This window comes from Cynocephalus volans, chromosome 1 (assembly GCF_027409185.1).
Source record: "Cynocephalus volans isolate mCynVol1 chromosome 1, mCynVol1.pri, whole genome shotgun sequence".
Lineage (NCBI taxonomy): Eukaryota > Metazoa > Chordata > Mammalia > Dermoptera > Cynocephalidae > Cynocephalus > Cynocephalus volans.
Window position 1 is genome coordinate 5,406,287 of NC_084460.1, and position 26,167 is coordinate 5,432,453.

Consider the following 26,167-nt stretch of genomic DNA (forward strand, 5'->3'; position numbering starts at 1 on the left):
CTCCGCTCTGCCACTACACTTCAGAATTGATCGTCAGTCAGCACTTCATGATCCTGTGTTTAGAGTAGAGGGAATTAGGGCACATGGGCCTTTTTCCCAAAGATACAGTTTTACACACACACACACACACACACACACACACACACACACACACACACACACACACACTCTCTCTCTCTCTCTCTCTCTCTCTCTCTCTCTCTCTCTCTCTCTCTCTCTCTCTCTCTCTCTCTACTTTGACTGGAGATCATGAGGTTTGTCATGCTCCAGGTTATTTAATCTTGAATTCCTCTGGCTGTTTAACTTATGCTATATAACGTCAGCCACGGTTTGCAGGATTTCTGGCTTTTACTATGCTGAGCCTCTTTTCTCATAGTGACTTTTATAACCTCAAGTAATAAAGCTTTGTTTGAGCATGACAACTAGTAATATTGAAATGGTGATGTGCATAAGAGTTTGTGCTATGCAGCAATTTAAATGTTTTGAGGGAGAGATTAGTTCACTAACCACATGGGAGGTTACAGTCTTTCTCATTTTTGTTTTTCCCAAATCTTTTTTTCAACCTGAAGCCTGAATTACTCTCAAGGTAAAAGGAGTAATGTCTGGAAATCGTTAATCCATGGGATTTGTTCATGGTGTATAAAATTTTCAGAAATAATTTGCTTTTTAAATATGATCTCCTGATTGACTATAGCAGACGTAACTCAAGGAAGGACAACTGTGACAGAGCAGCCAAGAACCCTCTTAGCATCTCAGAAGTATGGGATTTTTCGGGGTGTGTGTGGAATGGAAATAAAGATTCTTCACATAGGCAGGTTGGGAGAAGAGAGAGGAGATAGAAGGGCAAAGGAAGAAAATAACAGGACACTGAAGGAAAGCAAAGCTGTGAGTTGGGCGTATGCCTGTGGCTTTCCTGGAGTTAGCTGCCGTCTCACTGAGAACCTTGCTTTATTCCAACTTACAGTAATGGGAGGGAGAAGTTAGGGAGATGCCCTTCATGCCTCCTGACTTGGTGTTGGTTTCAGTTCTTGAAGTGCTTTTTTCTAACATTCAGAAACATTTACTCATCCTCTTGGTTATGCAGAGTTCTTGTAGCACTATTTTCACAGAAAACCAAGCCAGAGATATCAGCTGAGGACCATTGCACCATCCTGTCAGTGCGAGTACATACAGTGCAAGCATTCTTAAACACCAAATCACAAGTGTTCTTAGCCTGTCATAGTTTGTTTCCTGGATATTTCCAACGTTAGCATTAAGAGAGCAAAATCTTCCATGTAACGTGTCATTCTCCAAATAGGAGAATGTCCATTTGTGATACGTATACACAGCTAAAGATATATTTGTAGTTTCCCCTGAACCCCAGGTGATAGCTGAACTCTTCTTCCCTCCCACCTGTACCCTCTTCGGCCAAGTTCTTGTTAAGCACTGTTTAATGAGAAGCCATGTCTGCCAAAGGTTTCAGACACGGAATGAGACCCTTGGTGGCCACAGGCTGGCTGTGGGCATTCAGCAGTAAACTTCTAAGTATCTGCATAGTCTGTTGTTTTTGATTTGACACTGGAGTTGAAATCATGTCACTAATATCAAATTGTCTCTCTCTGTTCCAACTCTTCTGTGTGTGTGCACACATGCACACACCCTTAACCTGACTTTAAAATAACTGCTGCTCACTGAAGAGTTTCTTCCAGAGACTGGTCTTTCTGTTCAGGAGCCTTTGTACAGATAAGCTACCAAATCGCATAGTTACTAGATAATCACACTTGGCTCTTTCTTCTTTGTAGTCCCATAGACTGTGAGGAGCCAATGGCTGTGTTCCTTGTAATCTAGATTCATATCCTGTGCTGTGCCATTCCTTGTTTATTGCGATACTGTCAGGGTCCGGAGGTTCCTTTTGTTTACCATGGGCGGTCCCACTTGCCTTTCTCCTCCACTCCCAGTGCAACTGGTAATTAGAGAAAGAAAAAACTGAAATGTTATGATAAGGTTGTCAAAGTTGTGTTTTGCCCAGCAGGCAACAAGCATATTGCTGTTTTTCAAATCCCTCTGTCTAACAGACATGTAATAATGCCAGGAAGTGCTGTTGTACCTGACTGCCGCTAACAATTATAGCAGAAGTGCCGTAGCCACCAGACCTCCAAGGGTCACAATGAAGTGCGAGTTACCAGTTTCAGCACTTGAATGTGTACACAGGCATGCAGGGAGCTGAAGGCCACCATTTTCGCCTGTGGCCAACTACCTACCTAGTTTTTCCTTTTAAATCTGGCATCAGTCCTCATTTGGGTTGCCAGCTCAAAAAGTGTGAACCTCTCTTCTCCCTCTTTTGCGTTATGTTTTTTTTCCCTTTGCCTTGATTTTTCCCCCTAATTTCTCATTCATAATTATGTAGCCCTGGAACTTTACTGTTAGTGGGGAAGTCACTCAGATATGTATATACTAATATTTAGCCCCTCCATTTTTCATTAAACACAATAAATGAATTAGGCTTGCCTTTCCACAATAACTGCATTAAAAATGCTTTCTCTTCTTTATTAACTTAAATAAAGCTAATATTTAAGCTAGTAAAGGAAGAAGAATTTCCAATAATGTAAGCCTTATTTAAGCTAAGAAAGGAAGAATTTTGGAGCACATTTCTGCTCCTAGTGTTTCTGAATCCAGCAGAGCAGGCGGCTTTCTTGATTTCTTGATTAGAGTTATCTCATTGTCTTTCATACGACCATCCCTTCAGGAGCATTGTGACATGTACCCTTGATTGGTTAGCTTGTAATAGCTTCACACAGTGCCTTGTAGCAGCATTCTCTCCACTTAATGCCCCTTTATCCACGCCATCTCGATATGTACATAAGTGTTAGCCCACCTTGGTAAATGACCTTATTTTCGTGTATCTTACAAGTTTCCAAATATTGAAGCAAGTACTTGAGATGCCTATAGCCCTAACATCCTCATAAGCACATGAATAGATATATAGATATGCTCAGAAAGAGATTTCTTACCCTAACACTCAGCTCAATCCCTTAGATTTAATTCAAATAGCATTTATTATAATGCATAAGGTAGAATAGATTTAAACTGAATGACAATTGAATAGGAAGAATGCAACTAGCAGCCCTGTGGTTGAGATCTCTTTTTGTTTGTTTGTTTGCTTTGCGTTTTGGTCCATGAGGGGATCTGAACCCTTGACCTTGGTGTTACAATGTGGCACTCTAATCAACTGAGCTAACAGGCCAGCCCGAGATTTCAAGGTTCATTTTATTCTAAACCCTGTTTCCTATCTCCTTATAGCTTTGGGGACAGAATGTTTTCTCTCCATATCTGAGTCAAGAAATAGGGGTTGTTTTGTTTTGTTTTGCTGGAGTAGTAATGCATCCTTAAAGAAAAATTGGCAACAGATTTCTGAGCTGTAAGACTAAGAAAAGATCAGTTGTTATTTTAAAAAATGATTCCATGTTTCTTTATATCTCAAAACCTGTATCCTTTGCAGTTTTCGTAGGCACGCACACTTTAACCAAACCATAAAGCCCTCTAAATTTGAAACCTTTGGAAAGAGTTTCTACTTTTAGAACCAGATGTTTCTTTTCTTTTTTTAATTTAATATTTTTAATTGAAACATACCTGTGTGGGGTATAGAGTTGAGTATCAGTACCTGTGCGTAATATGTGATGCTCAAATCAGAATAATTAGTGTATTCAGCATTATACAATATAATCAATTTTCATGGCCCTTTACCAATTCCTCCCTTCCCCCACTCCCACTTTTCCTAGAACCAGATATTTCTATTCATAGTAAGATTTCTGATTAACGTTTATTCATATAAGTGACTTGCTGGTCCCTGGAACTGAACTCTAGTGGTAACTGAGTGTTTACTATTCCTCTCATTAACCCACCATATAGATAAATGGAATGAGAAAGTTATCGAGGGGCTGAGCCCGTGGCACACTCGGTAGAGTGCTGTGCTAGCAGCGCGGCGACGCTCCCGCCACGGGTTCGGATCCTATATAAGAATGACCGGTGCACTCCCTGGCTGAGCGCCGGTCACGAAAAAAAAAAAAAAAAAAAGAAAGTTATCGAGCCTAAGTGATAACCTGGTCCAGATACTTTGTTAATTATACAAGTAATAATAGTAGGTCATTTATGAGGGGTGCTAAGAAAAGGTCCTGCTTAGTATAGAACTAATGTTCTAAGTACTTAGTAAATATTTATAGTATGGGTAACATTATCCTGGAGTTTTTGTTTATTTTTGTCATCATTTTTTATTTTTGTTTTGGGAGGTAAATGTAAGAAGGTCTATAAAACCTCTTTGAGGGAGTCAGATACACATGAAAAATAATTTTGAAGTAAAGATTAGGATTTGGACTTCTGGAGTTTCTTGCCTTTAACTAGGTTATTTTTTAATTTTTTCCTGAAATTTTAATAAATTTTAATAAACCTGAGGTTTATTGACTTATCCCTAAAAAAAAGGCAGCTGTGTTAGACTTTTTTTTTCCAATGACTGTATGTGGTCCCCCAGCTAAGCACAAACTCAGTCTAAAGCTGCTGGAACTTTCCAGATTTCGCAGTGCCAACAATAAGGTTTATTTTTTGATGGGATATAGGTGTATCTTATAAACTATCCTAGGTGCAGACCTCCTAGGCATGCTTTTGTCCCGTGTATTTCTTTCAGGAAAAGTATGAAGCGAGGGCTATTCTAGAATGTGTATATTTTTCTGTTTGTGAGGATTAAAGATGAGTGAGGGCCATGACACCAAAAATATTTAGGGAATTCATTGATTATCCTTCTGTTTGTGCTTCAGCTGGGAAGGCTAATTATTTACAAAGTTACATCTCAGAGGCCATTAAGAATAAAAAACTTAGGCCGAGCCCGTGGCGCACTAGGGAAAGTGCGGCGCTGGGAGAGCGGCGACGCTCCCGCCGCGGGTTCGGATCCTATATAGGAATGGCCGGTGCGAGCGCCGGACACGAAAAAGACAAAAAAAAAAAAAGAAGAAAAAACTTGAATTTCATAACCATATATTTGAAAACTAGGTCAGACTAAGCCTAAAATCAAAGCAAAGGGATTTATTTAGCAATTTAAGGGTTTCCCTGAAGTAAAGTTCAAAATTAAAGTTAAAAACAATGATAGATAATGAGTTTATACATTTTAATTCTTATACACACCCAATACTTTAGATATATTGTTTTTTGATTTTTTTTTTTTCCCCTGGGAGCTGGGCAGTATGGAGAGCTGAATCCTTGATCTTGGTGTTAAAACACCATGCCCTAACCAACCGAACTAACCGGACGGCCCATGATTTTTTTTTTTTTTTTTAAATGTAGAGTAGGACTACATCTTATTCTTAATATTCCTGTCTGCTAAAACTGGGTATGGCATGGCACAAAGGCATTCACTAAATGCTTGTTAACCGAATTATATGATTTTTTTTTTTTTTTTTTTAGTTTCAATAATTGTGCTTTGATATGCAGTGTCTGATCAGTGTAACAAATATGTTACAGGGTTTGACTGTCTTTTTTAGAGAACTCTGTTCTTTCACAGAATAGCTGCATTTAAATGAGAACATAACACGTTGCTCCACACCTTTGTGAAGAGGCTTAATGCACTATCCTTTATCTCCCTGATCCTGAAGTACATTATTGATCAAGACGATAAACTTAGTTATTAAGGAAAAAAAGACTTCGAGGTGAGATTAATGAACTTTATTCCCTTACCTCCTTTTTTCAAAGGTTAGCTCTCTGCTGGGGCCTCTGGACAAGAATGCCATTAAGACAGTAATGTCTTCTGGGAATTTAGTCTGTTAGTTATGGAACTTTCCTAATGTACTCTACGTTGAGAGACAGTGGTGTAGTGGTAGCCCAGCAAGAAATCAAAACTACCACTAGCATTTATGGGGTTAATATATGGACGGTTGAACCTGCCTCTGAAGACTTCAGCAGGTAAAAAGAGGAACAAAAATATTTTGTAGCCAATTCAAGACAGTAAGCTAGCCCCAGAAGAACCATAGTGAACACAGTAAGTGATCAATAAATGTTAGCTTTAAAAAAAGGTACCTTCCAAACAACAAGATAGCCCAAAAGCTAATATCTTAAGTCCCAAATAATATTCAGTGCCTATTCATCTGGTCTTTATGATGAAGATATGCCATACCTCTTAAATCGAGTTCCTAAAATGTGTTGTATACTTGGAGTAAATATCTGACACAGAAACAGTGGAGTGGGGAAAGAGAAGCAGGCCATCTAATTGGCTGATTGGGCAGACCTGTCACTCTGCACATTCCATCCTGGTATTGAAGTCAAATGGTCTAAGAAAGTGTGTTTAGATCTCATAGATAAATGAATTGCAGAAATGGAATCCTGTAGAATCTTTGGTTACTGTCTGTCGAACAATACAGGAACAATTCATCTGTCTTCTAAAAGACCATTAGTCATCCAACCTTACTTAAGTGGAGATGAGGTTAAAATAAACACCTTTAGAAGATCGCTGGTCCTCTGTCACCATATGTCATCAAATGCTGGCCTCTGAAACCTATTTGAGAATCTAATATATAAACAAATAAATCCTTAAGGAGAAACAAAGCTCTTAGTACTTTAACCAAAAATTATCATCCCTCTTTATAATTTAAATTATTTTCCTTAACAACTTGGTAAATGTAGGATTGGGGGAATATTGTTGTTTTGTCATTATATTTTGTACAAGCAAAGGTTATTTTGGCAAGTTCATTTTTAAACTTCTTTTTTCCTGGTACAAAAAAAGATATGTAACTATAGTTCTGCTTAGCTATAGAACCAATTTGGCTTGACCACCTTTCTGATCATTTTCGGAAGGACTTCTTGCCAGTGTACTGAGGTTGAAGGTGGACAAAAGACATAACTTATGGACCCTGTAAGGCATCCTTTTTCTACTTGGCAAATGTCTCTCTTCCCTCTTGAGATTAGACAGTAGCAGTTCTACTTTGTGGGAAACACAATTTCTTTTCTAAGTGGCCTGCTCAAATTAGATAGGGGGAAAAGGAAGAGATAAGGGCATTTCCCACGTGATGAACATGGTTCATGTGTTCCAGAGAGGCCAAAGTAATTTTTTTATAGATAGATTGGGTACTAAGCTAGCTAGGCAGTTTTATATACTTTCACGTAGTATGCTGTATAGTTTAAATTTTTTTAAAGAGGCATTTGCCTTTGACAGGGGAAGAAGGGACAGATGACCTGGCCATTGCACAGAATGAATTTTTATCCTGGAAAAAAAAATTCAAATTTCATTGTTTTTAAAGTTTTTAATAGGACTTTGAAAAATGTCAGAGTGCAAAAATAACATCATGTTTATTTAATCCATTAGCACATCAGCATGAAATGCATTTAAATGAAATTCATTTTAAATGAAGAACAAAAACCTAAAAAGTCAACATCCTCCGTCATGATTGTTGTAGAGAATTAGTATCCATTTTACCATGAGGAATTTGACCTATCACATTGTCCCCTTCCTCTGTGGTCATACTCTTTTATGCCAGTTTTCCCATCCAATATGGTAGTTACCTAAGATGCTTTTTCAGCCTGGTAGCTAAAATGTGGCATTTTGGGGGGGTTTTTTGTTTGTTTTGTTTTTTTCTTTTATTTATTTTGGAATAAATTTTTCAGTAATACACGTGCCCTATTATGTGGCATTTTTGTGATGGCAGCTACACACACACACACACACACACACACACACACGCGCACGCACGCACTCTAAGGAAATGGGAATAAATTGAGCAAACCTAGTGAAAATCCCAAAAGTGATTTTTATCAATGTGTCTATGAAAGAAGATAGAGAAGACCAAGCTTTAAAAATAATAAAAAATAGGAAATGAAATGGGGATGCATTACTTGGAGTCAGGAGGGATGTGATAGAACCACTGTGACTAGACAGTTTTGTCATTGACTTGCAAAGTGTATATGCATTTAAAGGAATATTGCCTTTAAAGGCTGCACTTTGGAATTCTTTTTAAATTTCATACAGTGAATATGCATTTGTGGTCAGTTCTTTTTGAGAGGTTTGTGTTCTTTGTGTAAAACTCTTCCACTTTCCCACTCCACGTCCTCTGCTCGATGGAAGCATTCTCTTCCTTCTGTGACCGGCTGTATTGATACGGCTGTCTTAGGTAGGAAGTTCCAGCTCAGAACTGGTACCAGTAGCCTGCTCATTAGGGGTCTCTTGTGGAGCCCAAGAGCCTTCCATAGCAGCACTTTAGTGTTTTACCTTTATGCTGATAGAATTGTGTATGTGTGTTTAAAAAAATAAAAATAATGCTAAATTGATTTGCTTTCTCTGATTTGTCTAGCCAGGCTTCAACTTATGTGTTACATTATACTACGTGGGCCTAAAACAAAAACTCTGATCTTTTTAGCAAGCTAAAGATAGTTTTAGCTCTTTTAATTATTTCATGGAAATAGTACTAGGACAAAGGAAATGTGCTATATTTATTAGCAACCATTTTAAAAACATATTATCCAGTAATGCCTAATGTCATGAACAGGACTAATAACATAATGTTAAATAGATAAACAGTGTGTCAAGCAAAATAGGAAATATGACACTGTTGATTTGTATACGTTTATAAAAAAAAACCTGGAAGAAAAATCACCAAAATATTGCAAATGATTACTTCTTGTTGGAATGCCTATATGCAACTTTATTATTTCCATTATACTTTTCCCCCTAATTTTTCAGAGTAAAGCATATATTGTTTTTATAATAAAAACTAAAACTTTATTAATTTAAGAAATTCTTAAAAAGAAATAAAGGAAAGCAGCAAGAGCAGTCCTCTGAGGGGGCGAGGAGATATCAATGACACTGTCAAAAGTAATACCAGGCTTTGTTTCTGTCGAGTTGGAGATTTTTGAGCTCCTTATTTGTTGGGTGGGTCATAGGTTTCCTGTTAATGAAAAATGCCAGCCTGGTAACATGCAACAGGTGCAAACCTCTGCTTATAAGCCCTGGGAACAGTTTGAGAATCGCCAGCATCTTGGCAGTGTTCTGCAGCTCTCACAGCTGCTGTGTATCTGCTCCAACACTTCAGGGTTCTGTGCTCTGAGATCTGGCCCAACTCTTCTTACACACCGCAGGCTTCGACCGACTACCAAATACTTGGCCAGAGTATTGTCATGAGAGCTGTCGAATGAAATTCTGGGGCAGGAGTCATCGGTCATTTAGTATGCTTCCAAAGGGAGTCAAAGGAATAGTTATTCCAGGATAAAGGGAATAGAAAAGAAAAAAAATTAGAGCAGGTCTGTTATTTAAGAAAAACACAGAACCAAAGTACAGGAGAATTTCAGAGAGTCTTTGGTTCGAAGGATTTATCAGTCACTGTTTTTTTTTTTGGTTTTTTTTGGTTTTTTTTGTTTTTTTTTTTTGTCTTTTTCGTGACCGGCACTCAGCCAGTGAGGGCACCAGCCATCCTTATATAGGATCCGAACCCGCAGTGGGAGCGTCGCCGTGCTCCCAGCGCCGCTCTCTCCCGAGTGCACCACGGGCTCGGCCCTATCAGTCACTGTTTAAAGAGAGTATGGTAGATCCTCTGTGAAATGAGCGAGGTGAGCTTCAGCCGGGATGAGACAGATTTATTAGAGTTCCCTCATCACATCTCTTGGCCAAGAAAAACATGCACCTTGTCCAGAGACAGAGTTTTTCTTCCATTCCAGGAGGTGGAAGAAAACATCCAGGCTTTCAGATGAGCAATTTTCACTAGCAATTTTTTGAAACCTACTCATGAATAAGTGAAAAGAAAAATTGGAAGGTAACCGGGGTCTTTCTGTATCAGGACTATCATCTTTGTAAAAACAAGCTAGTCCTGTGCTTGATCTGCTGCCTAAATACAGAACTCTCAATCTGGTGTTGAAATATGAAGCCAACATTCCCTCCGCATCTCCCAGAATGGTGGTTGGGTGTGACAGTGTAAATGTGCAACAGTACGTGGAACTGTTTCTTTTTATAATCCTGAAGGTTTCAATAGTGAGTAGAAGACGTGTAGTCTTTGGTCAGTTTTCTTTGGCTTGAGAGACATAAAGAATATTTGAGCTTCTCATTTCAGATTGACCTTGACTTTCCTTATTTTTTTCATCTCAGATCATCCAGCCCCTCTTAGAACTTGACCAAAATAGAAGCAAATTAAAGTTGTATATTGGACACCTGACAGCCCTCTGCCATGATCGAGACCCCCTGATCCTTCGTGGACTCACTCCACCAGCTTCCTATAACTTGGACGATGACCAGGCAGCTTGGGAGAATGAGCTGCAGAAGATGACCCAGGAACAGGTGAGTTTCTCGAGCTTTGACAAGAGCCTATTAAAATTCAGCTGCTATTTAGGTTGACACACTGGGAGCTACCTACACAATGGGGAAATCAGTATTCAGATTCAAGATTCTTTTGGGGAGAGAGATTTTCAGATACCAATTTTTTATTGATTTCTAATTTATTTTTTGTTTTTTAAATTAAATTGACAAGTAAAAAATGTATATATTTATCATGTACAATATGTTGTTTTGAAATATGTGTACATTGTGGAATGGCCAAATCGAGCTAATTAACATACACAGTACATCACATACTCTTCATTTTTTTGTGATGAGAGCACTTAAAATCTCTCTTAGCAATGCATTATCTTAAAAATTGCTATTAACTACAGTCAGCATGTTGACTTATTCCTGTAGATCTCTTGAACTTATTCCTGTCTAACTGAAATTTTGTTCCCTTTCCCTAACATCTCCCCATCCCTACCCCCGCCCCAGCCCATGGTAACCGCCGTTCTCCTCTTAGATTGAAGGTTCTTAGCAACAAATGGTCTTCAGCAGATATTTGGAATTACCTTTTAAAGGAAGTGCCACTTGATTCTTTTCTCAGTGTAACTTGCTCAAGTATCAGAAAGGGCTGATTTAGAAGGGAGAAGGTTAAGGTTAAGGACAATCTGTTGACATGCCGTAGGTTATTACACAGGACTGACGGCTACTGAAGACAAGTTGGACTGAAGGATGTTTGAATAAGGGATTTTTGGACAAGTTAGTGGCATGAATCTTCAGTTGTCTCTAGGGAACTATGGGTTACAACATACTCTTAAGATTTTAAGTGAAAGAACCTTTAGATGAATTAGTTTAGTTTAACTCCATGTCTTAGTTAATTCAGGTTGCTATAAGAGAGTACCATAGACTGGGTGGCTTATAAACAACAAAAATTTATTTCTCACAGTTCTGAAGGCTGGAAATCCCAGATCAGGGTGCCAGCGTGGTTGTGTTCTGGTGAAGGGCCCTTTTTGGCAGACTGCTGACCTCTTGACCTAATCACCTCCCAAAGGCCCCCACCTCCTCATAGCATCCACATTGGGGGTTAGGTTAGTCTGTAGCAGCCCCTATGCTACGTTTCTGCTTACTGTTGCCTATAAAAAAACCAATGATTCTCTTTCTTGTATGTTGTGATTTTTGTTAAATAAAGAGATGATAAGGCTAGCCTGAAGATAAAAATCATGAATAAAAGAAACAAAGAGAAAGCAGGATGAGGATATGGATAGAGAGCAGACATGGAAAATGAAGGAAGGAAAAATTGGATGAACGCTGAGAAATAGAATAGAGAAATTTTTAAAACATTAATTCAAAGCTCCTTTGCTTCTTAGTTTACAAGTAGAGATCAGTGATATTCCTTACCCCTTATAGACTATAATCATACCAGCCAAAAGACTAAAGAAATGTGCAGGTGTGGTAATTTTACTAAATCTCTTCATCAGAATTTTGAAGCCAAACTCAGTTTCCAGCTACATACCTCCTATTTGTTAAACATTGTTTACTCATAGTGTGTGAAGGAAAATTATATTAAATACAAAACCTCCTGTGGTATGATGTTAAAGACAGCAGTGACAACCCAGAAGTGAAGAAATGCAAACTGGAGAGCGTTAGCACTGTACCCACTTCCCCGTGATGTGGATATTACCTAGTAATAGACCTCTTTCACAGCCTAACTAGTTATCTAAGATACCTCATTTATTAGATGTGAAAAGGTAAGCTCTACTTCGCAAATTTAGCATGTTGCCACAGATTTTAATTTCTTTTCTTTTCTTGAAAGGTGTCAGGGGGGTGGAATTTAAAGGACAGCATTAAACTAAATTCCTAATAGCTCTTTTTGATATTAATAACCATATAGTAAAAATACACCTGAAAGCCCACTGGAAACAGGGCACATGGCTAGTTCATTTTAGAGATTTCTGCTTCAAAAATTTGCAGAAAAACAGTGCTTCTTAAAGTTCTAACATAGTGCTATATCAAAGTTTAACTGGTATTAAATTATTCCTTTGTAAAACAGCTTGTCTTTGAAATGGAAAAAGTATTTTCGCTCAACCTATATTGTAAATATGCCTGGGTATACTTAACTCAGTCTTTCAAAGGAGAAAGAAAAATATCTTCAGGGTGAGACCAAGATAGAAAAATCAAGATAGAAAATCCCAAACTGAGAATTTCTCTGTAAGTTTTGAGTGAATGAAACCAGGAATTCATTAACAGACTTGCCTTTACACATAGTTACAGTCAAGCTACTGCCTTCATCGAAATGATTTTGCTCACACACATGAATTCTGTTAACATTGTCATGTTTCCCCTTGATGGAGAATGTATTTCAGTTACTGAAGTTACCGTTTGAGGCATGTGGAATTGTATCTTCCGCTGTATTCCCTGGGAAGCAGGGGAACAGGGCACTTAGGTCATCTGTAAAGAAATACTGACACCACCTTCTATAAGCTTCTCCATAGTTGCTAATGATTGGTGGAGAAACCGACCAATTTTCTGCCTCCTCACCTCAAATAAGAATTTAAGGGAATAATGCAGGCTATCTAACTATGCAAAATGACTTGCCTGTGAAAGTATTGTGATTGAGGTTTACATAAGATACAAAGGAACTTCAAAAAGTTCATGGGAAGATTCGTATTATCTTTTAATTCTATTTTTCTATGAACTTTTTGAAGTACCTTCCCATGAGTCACTACTAGGTACTCATATCGGTTTATTTTGTGTGTGTGTGTTTTATTTACACTTCTGTTTTTGTGATGTAGAGCCTTCTGCTTCTGACATTCGTATTATTCATCTCTGTGTCTCCCGTGCATTTCACTGCCACCATGTTCTCCCCTGCATCCCATGACGACAGGACAAGAGCCTTGTCTATTTCTTCGATGCTGTATCCTCTGTACCAGGAACAATGCCTAGCATATAGTAGCTGCTCAGTAAATATCTGCTGAATGAGTAAGAGACACAGAGGAAAAGGAAGGCAGGCAGACAGGATAAAGTCCATTCTCCTTCATACCATACAAGGCTTTCTTTCATTTGGACTCCTAAGTGCATACCTCCTCTCACCTATCCTTGAGCATACCGAAACAACTTATAGAGTTTCATTTTTGGTTTTCATCTTGTTTTTATTTATTTATTTATTTGTTTATTTATTTATTTGATGGCTGGCTGGTATGGGAATTGAACCCCAGACCTTGGTGTTATCAGCACGACCTCTACCCAACTGAGCTAACCGGCCAGCCCCAACTTAAGTTTTTTAAAAGGACTGCATTGTTTGATGAGTCCTTTTGCTCACAGTGATCCTTCTGTCCTTCTCTACCTTGCCTCCCTGAGGAACACCTAAATAGGAATCTTAACAAACTCAGCTCAGACATCATTTCTTCTAGGTATTCTTTCCTGAAACCCCAGGCAGAATGTGCCACTCCCTCCTTAGGGCCTCTCTACAGATGTGAAAACAAGTAAATGTTACAGGTTACATTTACTTGCTTTCAAATCTGTATTGTAAGTTATCTGCCCGTTGAAGGTAGGAAACAAATCATTTTCATCTTAGAATTAGCACCACAACAGGTACTTGGTACTGGCTCAGTAATTTAAATGAGTGAATTAATTCTAGTGAGTTGGGCACAGTTTATCATTTTGTATTTCATATTTGTTATTCTTATTTCTCCAACTAGTTTACAAGTTTCTTCACTGCCAGAACCTTGTCTTATATGTCTGTAGTGCACAGTACAATGCATGTAGGGAATGCTTAACTGATTATTTATTTGGTGACTCAAGATAGTTTCCTCAGTACCACTGAAGAGCTTGGATAGTATGACTGTTGATGTCAGAAACCAGGCAGACTCCACTCAGAGTCTTGAACGCATAATCTGCAACTCCCTGGCCTATAGGAGCCTAAAAATATAACCTTCCATGTGAAGATTTCTCTGAATTGGTTTTTTTTTTGTTTCCTCTACCCTCTTAGAAGAAAGCTACCATACCAACTAAACTTGGGGATTTGTTTATTTTCTTACCGTAACAGTTTTTACTTTATGTATATTGAAGCTCTGTTATTGAGTACATACACATGAAGGATTGTTGTGTCTTCTTTGTTAATTTTTTAAAGAATTTATTTATTTTTTAATTGAAGCATATTACTGTACATTTCTTCATGAATTTTGACTCTAACATTATGTAATGTCCCTATTCAAAGCCAGTAATATTCCATGCTCTGAAGTCAGCTTTGTCTGATATTAATGTAACTCATCCAGCTCTCATTAGATGAGTGTGTGTGTGTGATTTTTTCATACATTTGCTTTTTAAGCTGGGTCTTTATATTTACAGCGGGGTTCTTGCAGAAAGCATATGTCCAGTCATTCTCTGTCTCATAACTGAAGTGTTTAGACCATCTGCACTTGGTGCAGTTATTGATATAGTTGAGTTAAGTCTGTCATCTTGCTGTTTGTTATCTGTTTCATCTGTTTGTCCCTTTTTCCTTCTTTCACTGCTTCCTTTTTAATTAATTGAGTATTTTTTATGACTGTTTGATTTCCGCGGGTGGCTTGTAAGCTCTACGGTCCCAAGCCCTTTAAGTGGTTGTGCTGTGGTTTACAGTGTACAGCTTTAACTTATCATAGTCTGCCTTGAAGAAATAGTGTGCCATTTCAGGTGTGGTATGGAAGTCTTTCAGTAGTATGCTTCTATTTCCTTTGTCCTAAACTTATGCTATATTTGGCATACATTTTGTTCCTCCGTATATTATAAACCCCACAGTTCATTGTTACTATTTTTTGCTTCAATCGGTTATCTTTTTTTATTTTCATTTTTTTGTTGTGATAAAATACACATAACACAAAATTTACCATCTTAACCGTTTTTAAGAGTACAGTTCAGTATTATTAAATACACTCATAGTGCTGTGCAGCCATCACCCCCAACCATTTTCATAACTCTTTTCATCTTCTGAGACTGAAACGCCGTACCTGGCAAACAGCAGTGCCCCATTCTCCCGTCCCCCCAGCCACCATTCTGTCTTCTCTCTCTCTGATTTTGACTTCTCTGTGTACTTCATGTAAGGGGATTGCAAATATTTTCTCCCATCCTGTGGCTTGCCTTCTTCCTCTGTTAATAGTGTCTTTTGGTACACAAAATTTTTAAATTTTCATGAAGTCCAATTTGTCTGTTTTAATCAGTTATCTTTTATAGAGGTTAAGAATTAGAAAGTAATATCTTGTGTATTGACTCATATGTTTACCATTTCAACTATATGTCTTATTTGTATATGTCTAAATCCCCATCTGTTATCACATTCCTTCTGCCTAAAGAACTTCCTTTTAAATGTCTTGTAGTATAAGTCTCCTGGCAATGAATTCCATGTCTTATTTGCCTAAAGAAATGTCTTTTTATCACCTGTTATGGGATGATTTGTGCCCCCAGTACCCCTCCCAAAAAACTCGTATGTTTAAGCCCTAAACCTGAGTACCTCAGAATGTGACTGTATTTGGAGATAAGGTCTTTAAAAAGGTAATTAGGTTAAAATAAGATTGTTAGGATGGGCCCTAATCCATTCTGATTGGTGTCCTTATAAGAGACACACCAGGACATACAAACATAAAGAAAATACCAAATGAGGGCTCAAAGGGAAAGTGGTCATCTGTAAGCTGAGGAGAGAGGCCTCGGAAGAAACGAACCTGCTGACACCTTGATCTTGGACTTCTTGCCTCCAGAACTGTGAGAAATACATTTCTGTTGTTTAAGTCACCCAGTCTGTGGTCTTTTGTTATGGCTGCATTAACAAACTAACTCAGATATGGTTACCAAGAAGTGGGGTGCTGGTGTAACAAGTACCTGAAAATATGGAAGTGACTTTGGAACTCGTTAATGGGTGGAGATTGGAAGAGTTTTGAGGTGCATGATAGATAAAACGGATTATTGCTCATTACATGTGAACGTTAAAGGTGCTCCTGGGGAGGCATCAGATAGAGATGAGGAAGATGTTCACACACTGGAAGGAACAGCAATCCTTGTTCTAAGGGCAAAGAACTCAGCTGAATGGTGTCGTAGTGTTTTGGGAAGGTAGAATTTATGAGTGATGAACTTGGTTATTTAGCTGAGGAGGTATCTAGTCAAAGCATTGAAGGGTGAAGCCTGATTTCTTCTTACTGCTTATTATAAAATATGAGAGGAAAGAGATAAATTGAAGGAGTTGTTAAGCAAAAAGGAAGTAGAACTTGAAGATTTGGAAATTTCTCAGCCTACATATTGCAAAGAGTAAGAGAGCGTGTTCTGGAGAGAACACCAAGGGTTAGCTGGATGTTCTTTCCATAAAGAGATTGATTACTCAAGGATAATCAGCCATCTGAGCAGAAGCCAGGAATGTAGATGATGTTATACCTACAAAAATTCTGCCAGTTTGGACTAAAGGAGGCAGAGATAGGACAAAATGATAGAAGACTTCTAGGATTCTACAGGATTGGATAATAAAGCTATTTGGCTGTGTGTTGTCCTTTAAAGGAAAGGAAAGAATGACCCTGAAGGCAATTCAGAGATCAGCAGAGCTGCCACTGTCACTACAGGTCCAGAAAGCACAGGTTTTAGGGCAAGGCCATGTCCTCTTTGATTCCAGGGGGCAGGGCCATCACCATGCCAAGGCTACCACTCCTGTGGGTCTGGAAGGCAGGGCCTCCACCCTGGTGGGCTTTGAGGGTAAAACATCAAACCAAAGAGGATTATTCCTGAGGCTTAAAATCTAATGGAATTTGCCCTGTTAGGTCTTGGACTTGCATGGGACTCATGACCCCTTTTTTCTTTCCAATTTCTCCCTTTTGGAATGAGAATGCCTATCTTGTGCCATCCCATCATTATACTTTGGAACCAGATAGCTTGACTAGTCTCAGGTTCACAGCTGGAGGTGAATCATTTTGCCTCAGGGTGAATCATACCTTGAGTCTCACCACACTTGATTGATTGATATTTAGATGAGTTGATGCCAGATGGGTTAAGACTTTTGAACTTTGGGATGGGGATGAATATATTTTGCATGTGAGAAGGACATGAACTTTGGTATCCAGAGGGTAGAGTGATATATGCTGAATTGGTGCCCCCCAAATTCATTTGTTGACACTCTAACCCCCAGAATGTGACAATATTTGGAGACAGGGCCTTAAAGAAGTAATTAAGTTAAAATGAGGCTGTTAGGGTGGACCCTATTCCAGTCTAACTGGTGTCCTTATAAGAAAAAGAGATTAGGACATAGAGACACACCAGGGTCACATGTGCACAGAGAAAATACCATGTGAGGGCACAGTGAGAAGGTGGCCATCTGTAAGCCAAGGAGAGAGGCCTCAGAAGAAATGAAACTTCCCAACACTTGATCTTGGGCTTCTAACCTCCAGAACTGTGAGAAAATATATTTCTGTTGTTTAAGCCTCCCAGTCTGTGGTATTTTGTGATGGCAGTCCTAGCAAACTGATATACCTTCTTTTTGAAAGATATTTTTCTCTGGGTATAGAATTCTTGGTTGACAGGGTTTTTCTTTTAACACTTTAAAGATACCATTCCATTTTCTTTTGGTTTGCATAGTTTCTGCTGAAGTCTGCTATGTTCATACAGTTTTGTTTTTTGCTATGCCATGTTTCTTTTTTTTCTGGCCACTTTCTAGATTTTCTCTTTATGTTTGGTTTTCAACCATTTGACAATAATGTGTTGAGTTGTGTTTGTCTTTATATTTATCCTATCTGGGATTCTCTTAGGCCCTTGGATTCATGTTTTGTTATCTTTCATTAATTTTGGAAAATTCTTGACCATTATCTCTTTAAGTATGTCTTTTGCCACTTTCTCTCTTCTCCTTTTTTAACTACAGTTATATATTTGTTAGATCATTTGATATTGTCCCACATCTCGTAGTTGTCTATTCTGTTTTGTTTTGTTTTGTTTTGTTTTCCACCTTTTTTGTATGTTTGGAGATTCCTGTTATTAGTCTGGATAATTTCTATTGCTCTGTCTTTAAGTTCACTTTTTCTTTTACATGTCTCATAATTTTATATTAATTGTTTAATATTATATGTAAAAGAAAAGGAGAAACTGAGGTAAATAATGTTTATGTCTGGAAATAGGCATCCTCTTCTGTCAGGCCATTGGCATTGGGGCCAGAATCAAGGATTGGAAACTGAGCTGGGTCTGAGTCAGTCATCCTCATTGCACCGCAGGCTTTAAATGTTCCAGTGGTGGATTGCTTAGTGTGAGTTCTAGAGTGCCATATTTTCTGTATTCCTGCTTTGCTCTCAGCTTTCAGCAGGTCCTGCCTGACTGCACCACAGAGAGCTCTCTCCTGATGCTCTTGCCCTTCTCCAAGTGACACACTGCTCTTGGCACTCAATGCAAGACTCATGGTGGGGGCAGGAATGGTGTCTTCACTCTCCTGCTGCAGCCTCAGTCTCAGTGTCCCTGTCCACCTCTAGTGACAGACAACGTCTCCCTATTATTCAGGGCAGGGCTAGACCTTATGCTGATTTCCTGCCCCTTACCCAGTAGCAGCAGACTTCTGCTTTGAATCAGTTCATAATTTAAGGGCCTGGTTGACTTACTGTCTCTTTCCTTGTGACAGTTTGCTTTTGCCTAGTGCCAGTGCAAGAGATAGGGTAGTTTTTCTACTCATTCTCTGGTGGTAGCCAATCATTGTCTAGGAACAGGGGCCAGAGGGTTTCCTGCCCTACCCCCACCAGCACACAGTTCTTCCTGTTGAAGCAGAGTTAGGCTCTAGGCACTGAGGGTTTCCTGGAACATGGTTTTGCTTCATCTAAAAGAAGAGTCCAGGGTGCAGGTGAGTCTTGTGTGTCTCTCCTCTCATGGCAGCCAGTCACCACCTGTGCTCATGCAGAGCCTAGCACATGGATAGGTTTCTCTAGTACTCCTGCTCTACCCTCAACTTTGGCAAGGTCCATACATCTGCACCATAGAGGGAGAACTCTCCTAGGTCTCCTGTTCTGCACCTAGTCTTTCCAACAAACTCTCAGTGGAGGCCAGTTAAAGGGTTGGATAGTGGGTGTGGACTCCCTTGTGTCTGGGGCTCCAAGGGATTCTAATCTGTCAATGGCCCATATTCTGACTTAAATACTTTTTTTACATTGTACTTGTTTTCTTCCTACCCACTTTTATGGCTGCCACCTCTTCCTCCTGTGCTCTGCCAGAAGTGTGTCCTGTCTCTTCTCCAATGGCCTCATCATCCTTGAATTCAGTTCACCTGGTTACCTTGGGACCTCCACTCTCTGCTAGGACAAAAAAAAAAATCCTTTCTTGTTGCTGGAAGGGAGCAATATTCTCTGAGGGGTTTCTACATTCTAAGCAAATGTGGAACTCCTTGTAAACTTGGGTCATTGTCAGTTTGCAAGGTAAAAGAAGAAAATGCACAAAGGGGGGCTGAGCCCATGGTGCACTCGGGAGAGTGCGGCGCTGGGAGCGCAGTGACGCTCCCACCGCGGGTTCGGATCCTATATAGGACTGGCCGGTGCACTCACTGGCTGAGTGCCGGCCACGAAAAAGACAAAAAAAAAAAAGGCATTATTTTAAGGCTTCCAGCATCTCCTGTTCCTACTTACACAAAGTTTACACATGTTTACAGAAAACTATCTTTATCCAAGACCCTCAGATTCTGCTTACTTAGACAGCTGTAGTTTATTAAGCTTATGCTCCAATGTTTTCTCTGTACATTTCTGTACATAATATATAGAAAAGAAAGATGCTGAAAACAACTCATTGCATCTGCATTCTTAAGCTTTTTGGGTGCTGATAGGTAACTCATATTTTAATTTGTGCTTATCTGGATAGGGGTTATTTGAAGAGTGAGAGGAAAACAAGGTAGCAAGGTGTCCTTAAATAATGGCAGCATGAGGATTGGAAGAGGAAGAAAATGTTCTTTCTGCTAACCCAATTTGGAATAAACCCAATGAACATATTCAAGTGAATGGTCCCAACACTTAAAACACACATACACACGCTCACGCACACACACATACAGTATGAGTGGCATGGTAGGAAAAATAGTGACACTGGAGTCAGACAGATCTGAGTTCACAGTCCAGCTCTGTCTTGGGACACTGATCAGTTCTTAAACTTTCTGAGCTCCGGTTTTTTCAGCACTAAAATAGGGATAATAATACTTGCCCCCCAGGATTGCTTGAGATTTAATGAGACAATAGTACCTAAATCACTAAAATAGTTACAAAGAAACACTCTTCAGGCCTTATATTCAATCATGAATCACTTTGTCAGAGATGACCCCTATAGACTAGTTAAGCTTTCTCAATTCCATGAGCTTCTGTTTTCTCTTTTCAAGGCAGTTGCACGTTTGGCACTTGTCCTTGTACAAGCCATAGTATTATATCATAAAGAATAAAAATAGTGAGTTCAGGTAGATTGGAAAGATGAATGAATCTTATCTTTAAAAACAATCCAGAGATGAGAATATAAAATTTTTGGCCAGAGTTACAAACTGAAAAATTTTTAAATTACTGCTATGAATAGATTCAAGACAAAATCTGGGAAGGAATTAGGCAGTAAAATCCAATCATTGTGTCAGAATTCCATAATGGTCCATTTAGGAAATAGGATGATTATTGTTATTTTATTCCTGGTGCTATAATTTTATATTGACTGAACCGGTATTGATGTACTCCAGTAACATGTTCCATTTTTGAAAGTTAGAAGATTTATTTACACCCATAGAACTATTAAGGGTTTTTTGTTTGTTTGTTTGTTTGTTTGTTTCTGATCTATCAAACTTCATGTGGTAGCTTAATGACAATTATAGGATAGCTAGATGGCCTTTCTAGTCTGCCCCCAATTTTACACTCTTCAGAGTTTTTATGGGTGTGATATATTCGTTTGGATTGATGGGTATGTGGATGACAGGCATACATGTGTGCATTAGTGCTGTGTACTACTGGTGCCAGCTTCAGTGTACCAGATTTTAGAGTCAGACAGACTTGGATTGTGGGTTCTACCCCTACTTCCCATCTGCTTGATCTTAGTTTTCTTAACACCTCTATAGCTGTTCCTTCATCTTTCAGTGGACATAATATTGCAGTGAGAATTATAATGCTTATCAATAGTTGCTATCGCTTTATAATCATCATTATTTTCAGTTAATATTTTACTAAAAATCAGCCTGAAGAGCCCCATGTCAACTTGGAATTTTTCCTTATTCTAGAATCTTGAGCATGGAAAATTCTAACCCTGCATCTCTAATCATATCTGGGCTTTCTTAATTTCAAGTTTCCTATCACTCATGTGGTGATCCAAGAGGGCAGTCTTAAATATATATATTTTAGGAGTCACAAAAATTATTTTCAGAGGATTCCAGGAGGTTTTTCTTTAAAACATTCACCTGCCATTCTTTACATTTTATAAATGTCTAAATGTATGTGTAGTTCCAATTTTTGATTCTCAAACTTTTTAAAAGAGTTTCACACATTCTTTTCTTTTTGTGTCTGTGTTTGCAACAAATTATTTTTAATAAAATATTTTAAGCACTCATGAAACTATAAGTATTAATATAACATTACCTTTGCACTCAGAATTAACAAATATTACTGTCAAATCTGCTTCAGATCTTTTTTTTTAATGTTAAATATAGTGTGATATTGTGATATAATAAGAAATATATATTGGACTCTGCCCCTGGTTCCTTGCACACAGCTCCTAAAACCCTTGAAATTTCCTGAGAGAAGAGTGTCTTTTGTGTGCTAATGAGATGACTGGAGGGTGGGGACTCCTGCATAGCCTCAGGATGAGGACCGGTTGCCAGGGGAACCAACCAAGTGATTAGAGGGTTGGGATTTTCAGCTTCACACTCACCCTCTGGGGAGAGGACATAGGCTGAAGATTGAGTTGATCACCGGTGGCCAGGGATGTAATTAATTAGGCATTCCTAATGAAGCCTCCATAGAAACCCAGAAAGATAGGGTTTGGATGAGCTTCTGCTTAGCTGAGTATATGGAGGTGCCTGGAGGGTGGCACACCCAGAGAGAGCAGAGAAGCTCTGTGACTTTTCCCACAAACCTTGTGCAACCCATAGTACTCTCAGCCAATGAGGAACTGGGGGGAGGGACTTGCACACTAGAGAATAAATTGCTTGCGACAGCCCTTTTCCATGTGCCTGCCCTTCGGACACCCAAACCTTATATGGCTGTAATTAAAGTCTTGCTTCGCTGTACCTCGTGTCTCCGTGTCCATCCTTTGGCATTGGACAGGTGAGGGCATTTCTCACATATCTCTTCATCTGACTGTTCGTTAGTATTTTTTAAAATAGACTTTGTAATAAATGAGTAAACATAAGTGAAGTGTTTCCCTGAGTTCTGTGAGCCACTCTACCAAATTCACCCAACCCAAGGAGGAGGTCATGGGAACCCCAGTTTATAGCTGGTTGGTCAGAAGCACAGGTCACAACCTGGGGCTTGCAATTGGCATCTGATGTTTGGGAGAGGGGCAGCCTTGTGGGACCAAGCCCTCAACCTGTGGGATCTGATGCTATGTCCAGGTAGATAGTGTCAGAATTGAGTTAAATTTTAGACACCTAGTTGGTGTCTGCTGGAGTGTCTGTTATCAGAAGCATTGTGTTGAGTGCATGAAAGAAGTGTTCTTCCTATCTCCAATAATTGTGAAAGTCTCCTTTTTACCCCTTCTCAACTGCATTTTTCTTTTTACCTCTGTAGTGGCAATCACTGTTCTAAATTGCTATCCACATTGTTACCTTTTTAATAAACATGTTTCCATAAACAGTATGCAGTATGTTTAGTATAATGTAAATTTCAAATGTATAGTATCATACTACTGAGGCTTTCTTTTTTTTTTTCTTTTTGGCAGCTGGCCAGTAAGGGGATCTGAACCCTTGACCTTGGTGTTATGAGCACCACACTCTAACCAAGTAAGCTAACAGGCCAGGCCAGCCTTCATTATTTCTTTTTTTTCTTTTTTCTTTATTATTATTATTTTATTTTAATTTTTTTATAATTAGCCCTCATTATTTCTTACCCAAGCCTTCTAGTCATGTGGTATCAGAAGAAGATACATTGTTGAAATTTTTCATAAAGGGTGAATCTTCTACCATTGTATGTATGGTCCTGGAGCCAAAATAAGCTTTCTTTGAAGAAATAGATTGAGGTAGTGTCAAGGTAGAATGCTATTATAGTACAAAGTGGCTTGACCTAGAACTAAGAAAAAGGTTTTATTAAGTTCAGTTTTAGATGTAAACATCTCCTCTGTTTATATTAGAACACTCCTGTATTTAATCACTGTCTGTTATCTTTCAGAATCACGGCTCATAACTGAAATTCCAGGTCCAGCTTTTCTATGCTGCACTTATAACTTCTCGTATGGAAGATGCCCTTATTTCTTTGCCAAGCCTTTCGTGGTCTTTTGGGCGGGAGACCTTGTTAGTGTCTCTGTGGATCCAGCATTGACACTGTAGCTAACATAGAACTGACATCTACTGAAGGAGCTGAGGCAGTGCTTCTCAGGTTGAGCATTTTAGAACTCAATGAAAATTGTGTGAGACTTTCAACTAAAATTTCTTTGGCAAAGGCTTTTCCCTTGAATATAAATGCAAACAGTTTGGGGTTTTAAAGTTTCAAAGTTAGTTATTTTCATAGGGCTCACAGATTTGGGTCCTGATGTGTTTAGGAGGGGTAACAATGGGTTTAACATAAACATTATGTATGTTTTTAAAAGACTTATTGGACACATGCTACACATCAATTCTTTAGTTTCAGAAAGATGCAACAGGGTGGGAAGCTCCAGATAGCTACAGGTGTATATATTGGAAAGACCACACTCATATACGTGGTGGTACGTGGTCTCGTGGTCTTTCTCATAACTGCAAGTGATTGTATTCAGCTTTACAATGAGGTGAGGAAATATTTATAAGTCTCCTATGACTCTCTTATTCATACACCACTGTGCATGATTTTCCTGCAGTAGTAAAATTCAACTTTTCAACTTGTCACCAGTGCAATGGCTTATATAGTTATAACGTGAATGTGGTAACCAACTAGGTACTTACTATTGTTCTTGGGTCAAAGTATCCTAGTCTGAAGAAATTTTATGTATTGTGATTTTACACACACTGGCCAGAGTCAGATAGTGTGACTAAATAGATGTGGTCTTGGCAGCCTGTAGTTAATTGTATGCACTTGATTTGCAGGTGATTGGATATATGCAAATTATATTTTTAAGACTTAGGTATTTGGATGCTATTCTTTCGGTTTTCTATCTCTAAACTCTACCAAGCATATATTGTTCAAGTAATGAATTCGAGTCCACTTTACCCCTAGCTGTGGTCTTGTCAAGTTCCAGCAACTAAATGAACTTGGACCAGGTCAGATTTGAGACACTTTATGGCCAATAAAAGATTGTTTTGAAATATCTTGTATACATTAAAGCAGCCATTATTTTGTCTCTTTGAGATAATTTTTTTGTCTGGTTCACATTATATTTTTTACTTCTTTCCAATCATATAAAATTAGAAGTTATATTCACAATATTATATTAGCCCAGCTTTAAGGTTCAGGGGGATGTGTTTCAGATGATGGAGCAAGTAAGCAGCAACTCAGTTCTGAATCTTACAGTGCTCCGGACTGAAGTGGGTGGCTCTGGAGCCGTGCTTCTCAGAGAGGGTGGGGCTGTCACAGAATATGGGGGCTTTAAGAGTTGCCTAAAGAACTTTCCTCCCTTCTGCATTCACATCCCCGTGATTCTAAAAATCAAGAGAAAATGAGGATAGAAAAAAGTAAGGTGAAGCCAGGAGTGAGCTCTCGGGCACTGTCAAGAGAACAGTAGTTCAGCAAAAACATAATGACTTCTAATCCTGAGGTCTGAAAGAAATTCCCCCCCCATGGGTCCTCATAAAAAGTCAAATTTGTAAGCAACACTTCCACATCTTTTCATTATATACAAGTGAGTATCATAGACCTATTTGGGGGGGAGGGGGGTTAACATCTCAACAATATCTAAGACCAAAGTTCATTTAAATAAAAACCATTCTGTAGGAGACCTGAAATTTGCTGCCCCAGTACTCAGACATCTAATGTATTATTTAATGTAGGGAATACATTTCAAGTCTTTGGAAAGATTTAGGCAATTCTCCCCTAAATATTAGTAGTCCCAACCAAACTTTTGTATATGTTAAGCAGCAGAAAATTTAAGGATACAGTCCCTGATGATGCCAGAGGAGAGAGTCTGGGGAGGCCTGATAGCTGGCCTCAACTCACTCTGTCCTCTTACCAGGTCTTGACTCTGCCACAGGAAAGAAATGAAAAGCAGAATTACAGGAGAAAATGAGAACAAGTTTAATGTAACAGATAAGAGAGACAGATCTCACAGAGAAGGTGCAGCCTAGCTCCAGAGACTGAACAGGACCCAGACCAAGTTTAACACAAAAGTAAGAAATACACACTTAAAGTTTAGTACAGAGTGCAGGCTGGCTCAAGAGAGTGTGAGCCGCTGCTTGCTCAAAGTAAGTTTGATACAAAAAGAAAGAAATACAGACTCTACAAGCAGACCGTAGGCTGGCTCCAGAGAGAGTGAGCAATTGCCCCACCTCCTGCCAGGATCCAGCTTTTATAGTTTCTGCTATCTGCTACATATTCATGATTTCTAATGAATATTCAATTAAGGGGGTGGTTCCTTTTTATGTAACAGTCTTGCACATGCTCAATTGGTCTTTTTAAGGACATGTTCATTGGTCAAATCCTATCACATGCACCAGACGTATTCAAGAATATTCTGTGCTCTTTAGCTCCTCTAGTGGAAGGTCACTCAAAGGATAATTCCCTTCCTCTGAGCATGCTCAGTCAGTGGGGTCATATAAGCCTGTATAAATTCCTTTTACTGAGCATGCTCAGCTACTGGAAT

At 38.9% G+C, this 26,167-nt stretch overlaps 1 protein-coding gene and 1 non-coding gene across 16 annotated transcripts in view; one reads left to right on the plus strand and one right to left on the minus strand.

Moving 5' to 3' along the window:
• Window positions 1–26,167, plus strand: part of ERC1 (ELKS/RAB6-interacting/CAST family member 1) — a 523,885-nt gene that overhangs the window by 462,556 nt on the left and 35,162 nt on the right. For 9 of the 15 annotated variants that reach the window (XR_010022659.1, XM_063087326.1, XM_063087318.1 and 6 more), the window contains one exon: window positions 10,088–10,276. Coding sequence is in view for 11 of the 15 variants with exons in the window: in XM_063087326.1 (XP_062943396.1) it covers window positions 10,088–10,276 (189 nt within the window). In the remaining 4 variants the exon portion in view is untranslated. Of the gene's footprint in view, window positions 1–5,527; window positions 5,546–10,087; window positions 10,277–23,122; window positions 23,184–23,568; window positions 24,651–26,167 lie in introns of those variants that run through there. The other 6 variants (XM_063087419.1, XM_063087401.1, XM_063087374.1 and 3 more) reach the window with 5 other exon arrangements.
• TRNAM-CAU (transfer RNA methionine (anticodon CAU)) lies at window positions 23,124–23,198 on the minus strand. The gene has a single exon. It is a non-coding gene; the product is annotated as a tRNA-Met (tRNA).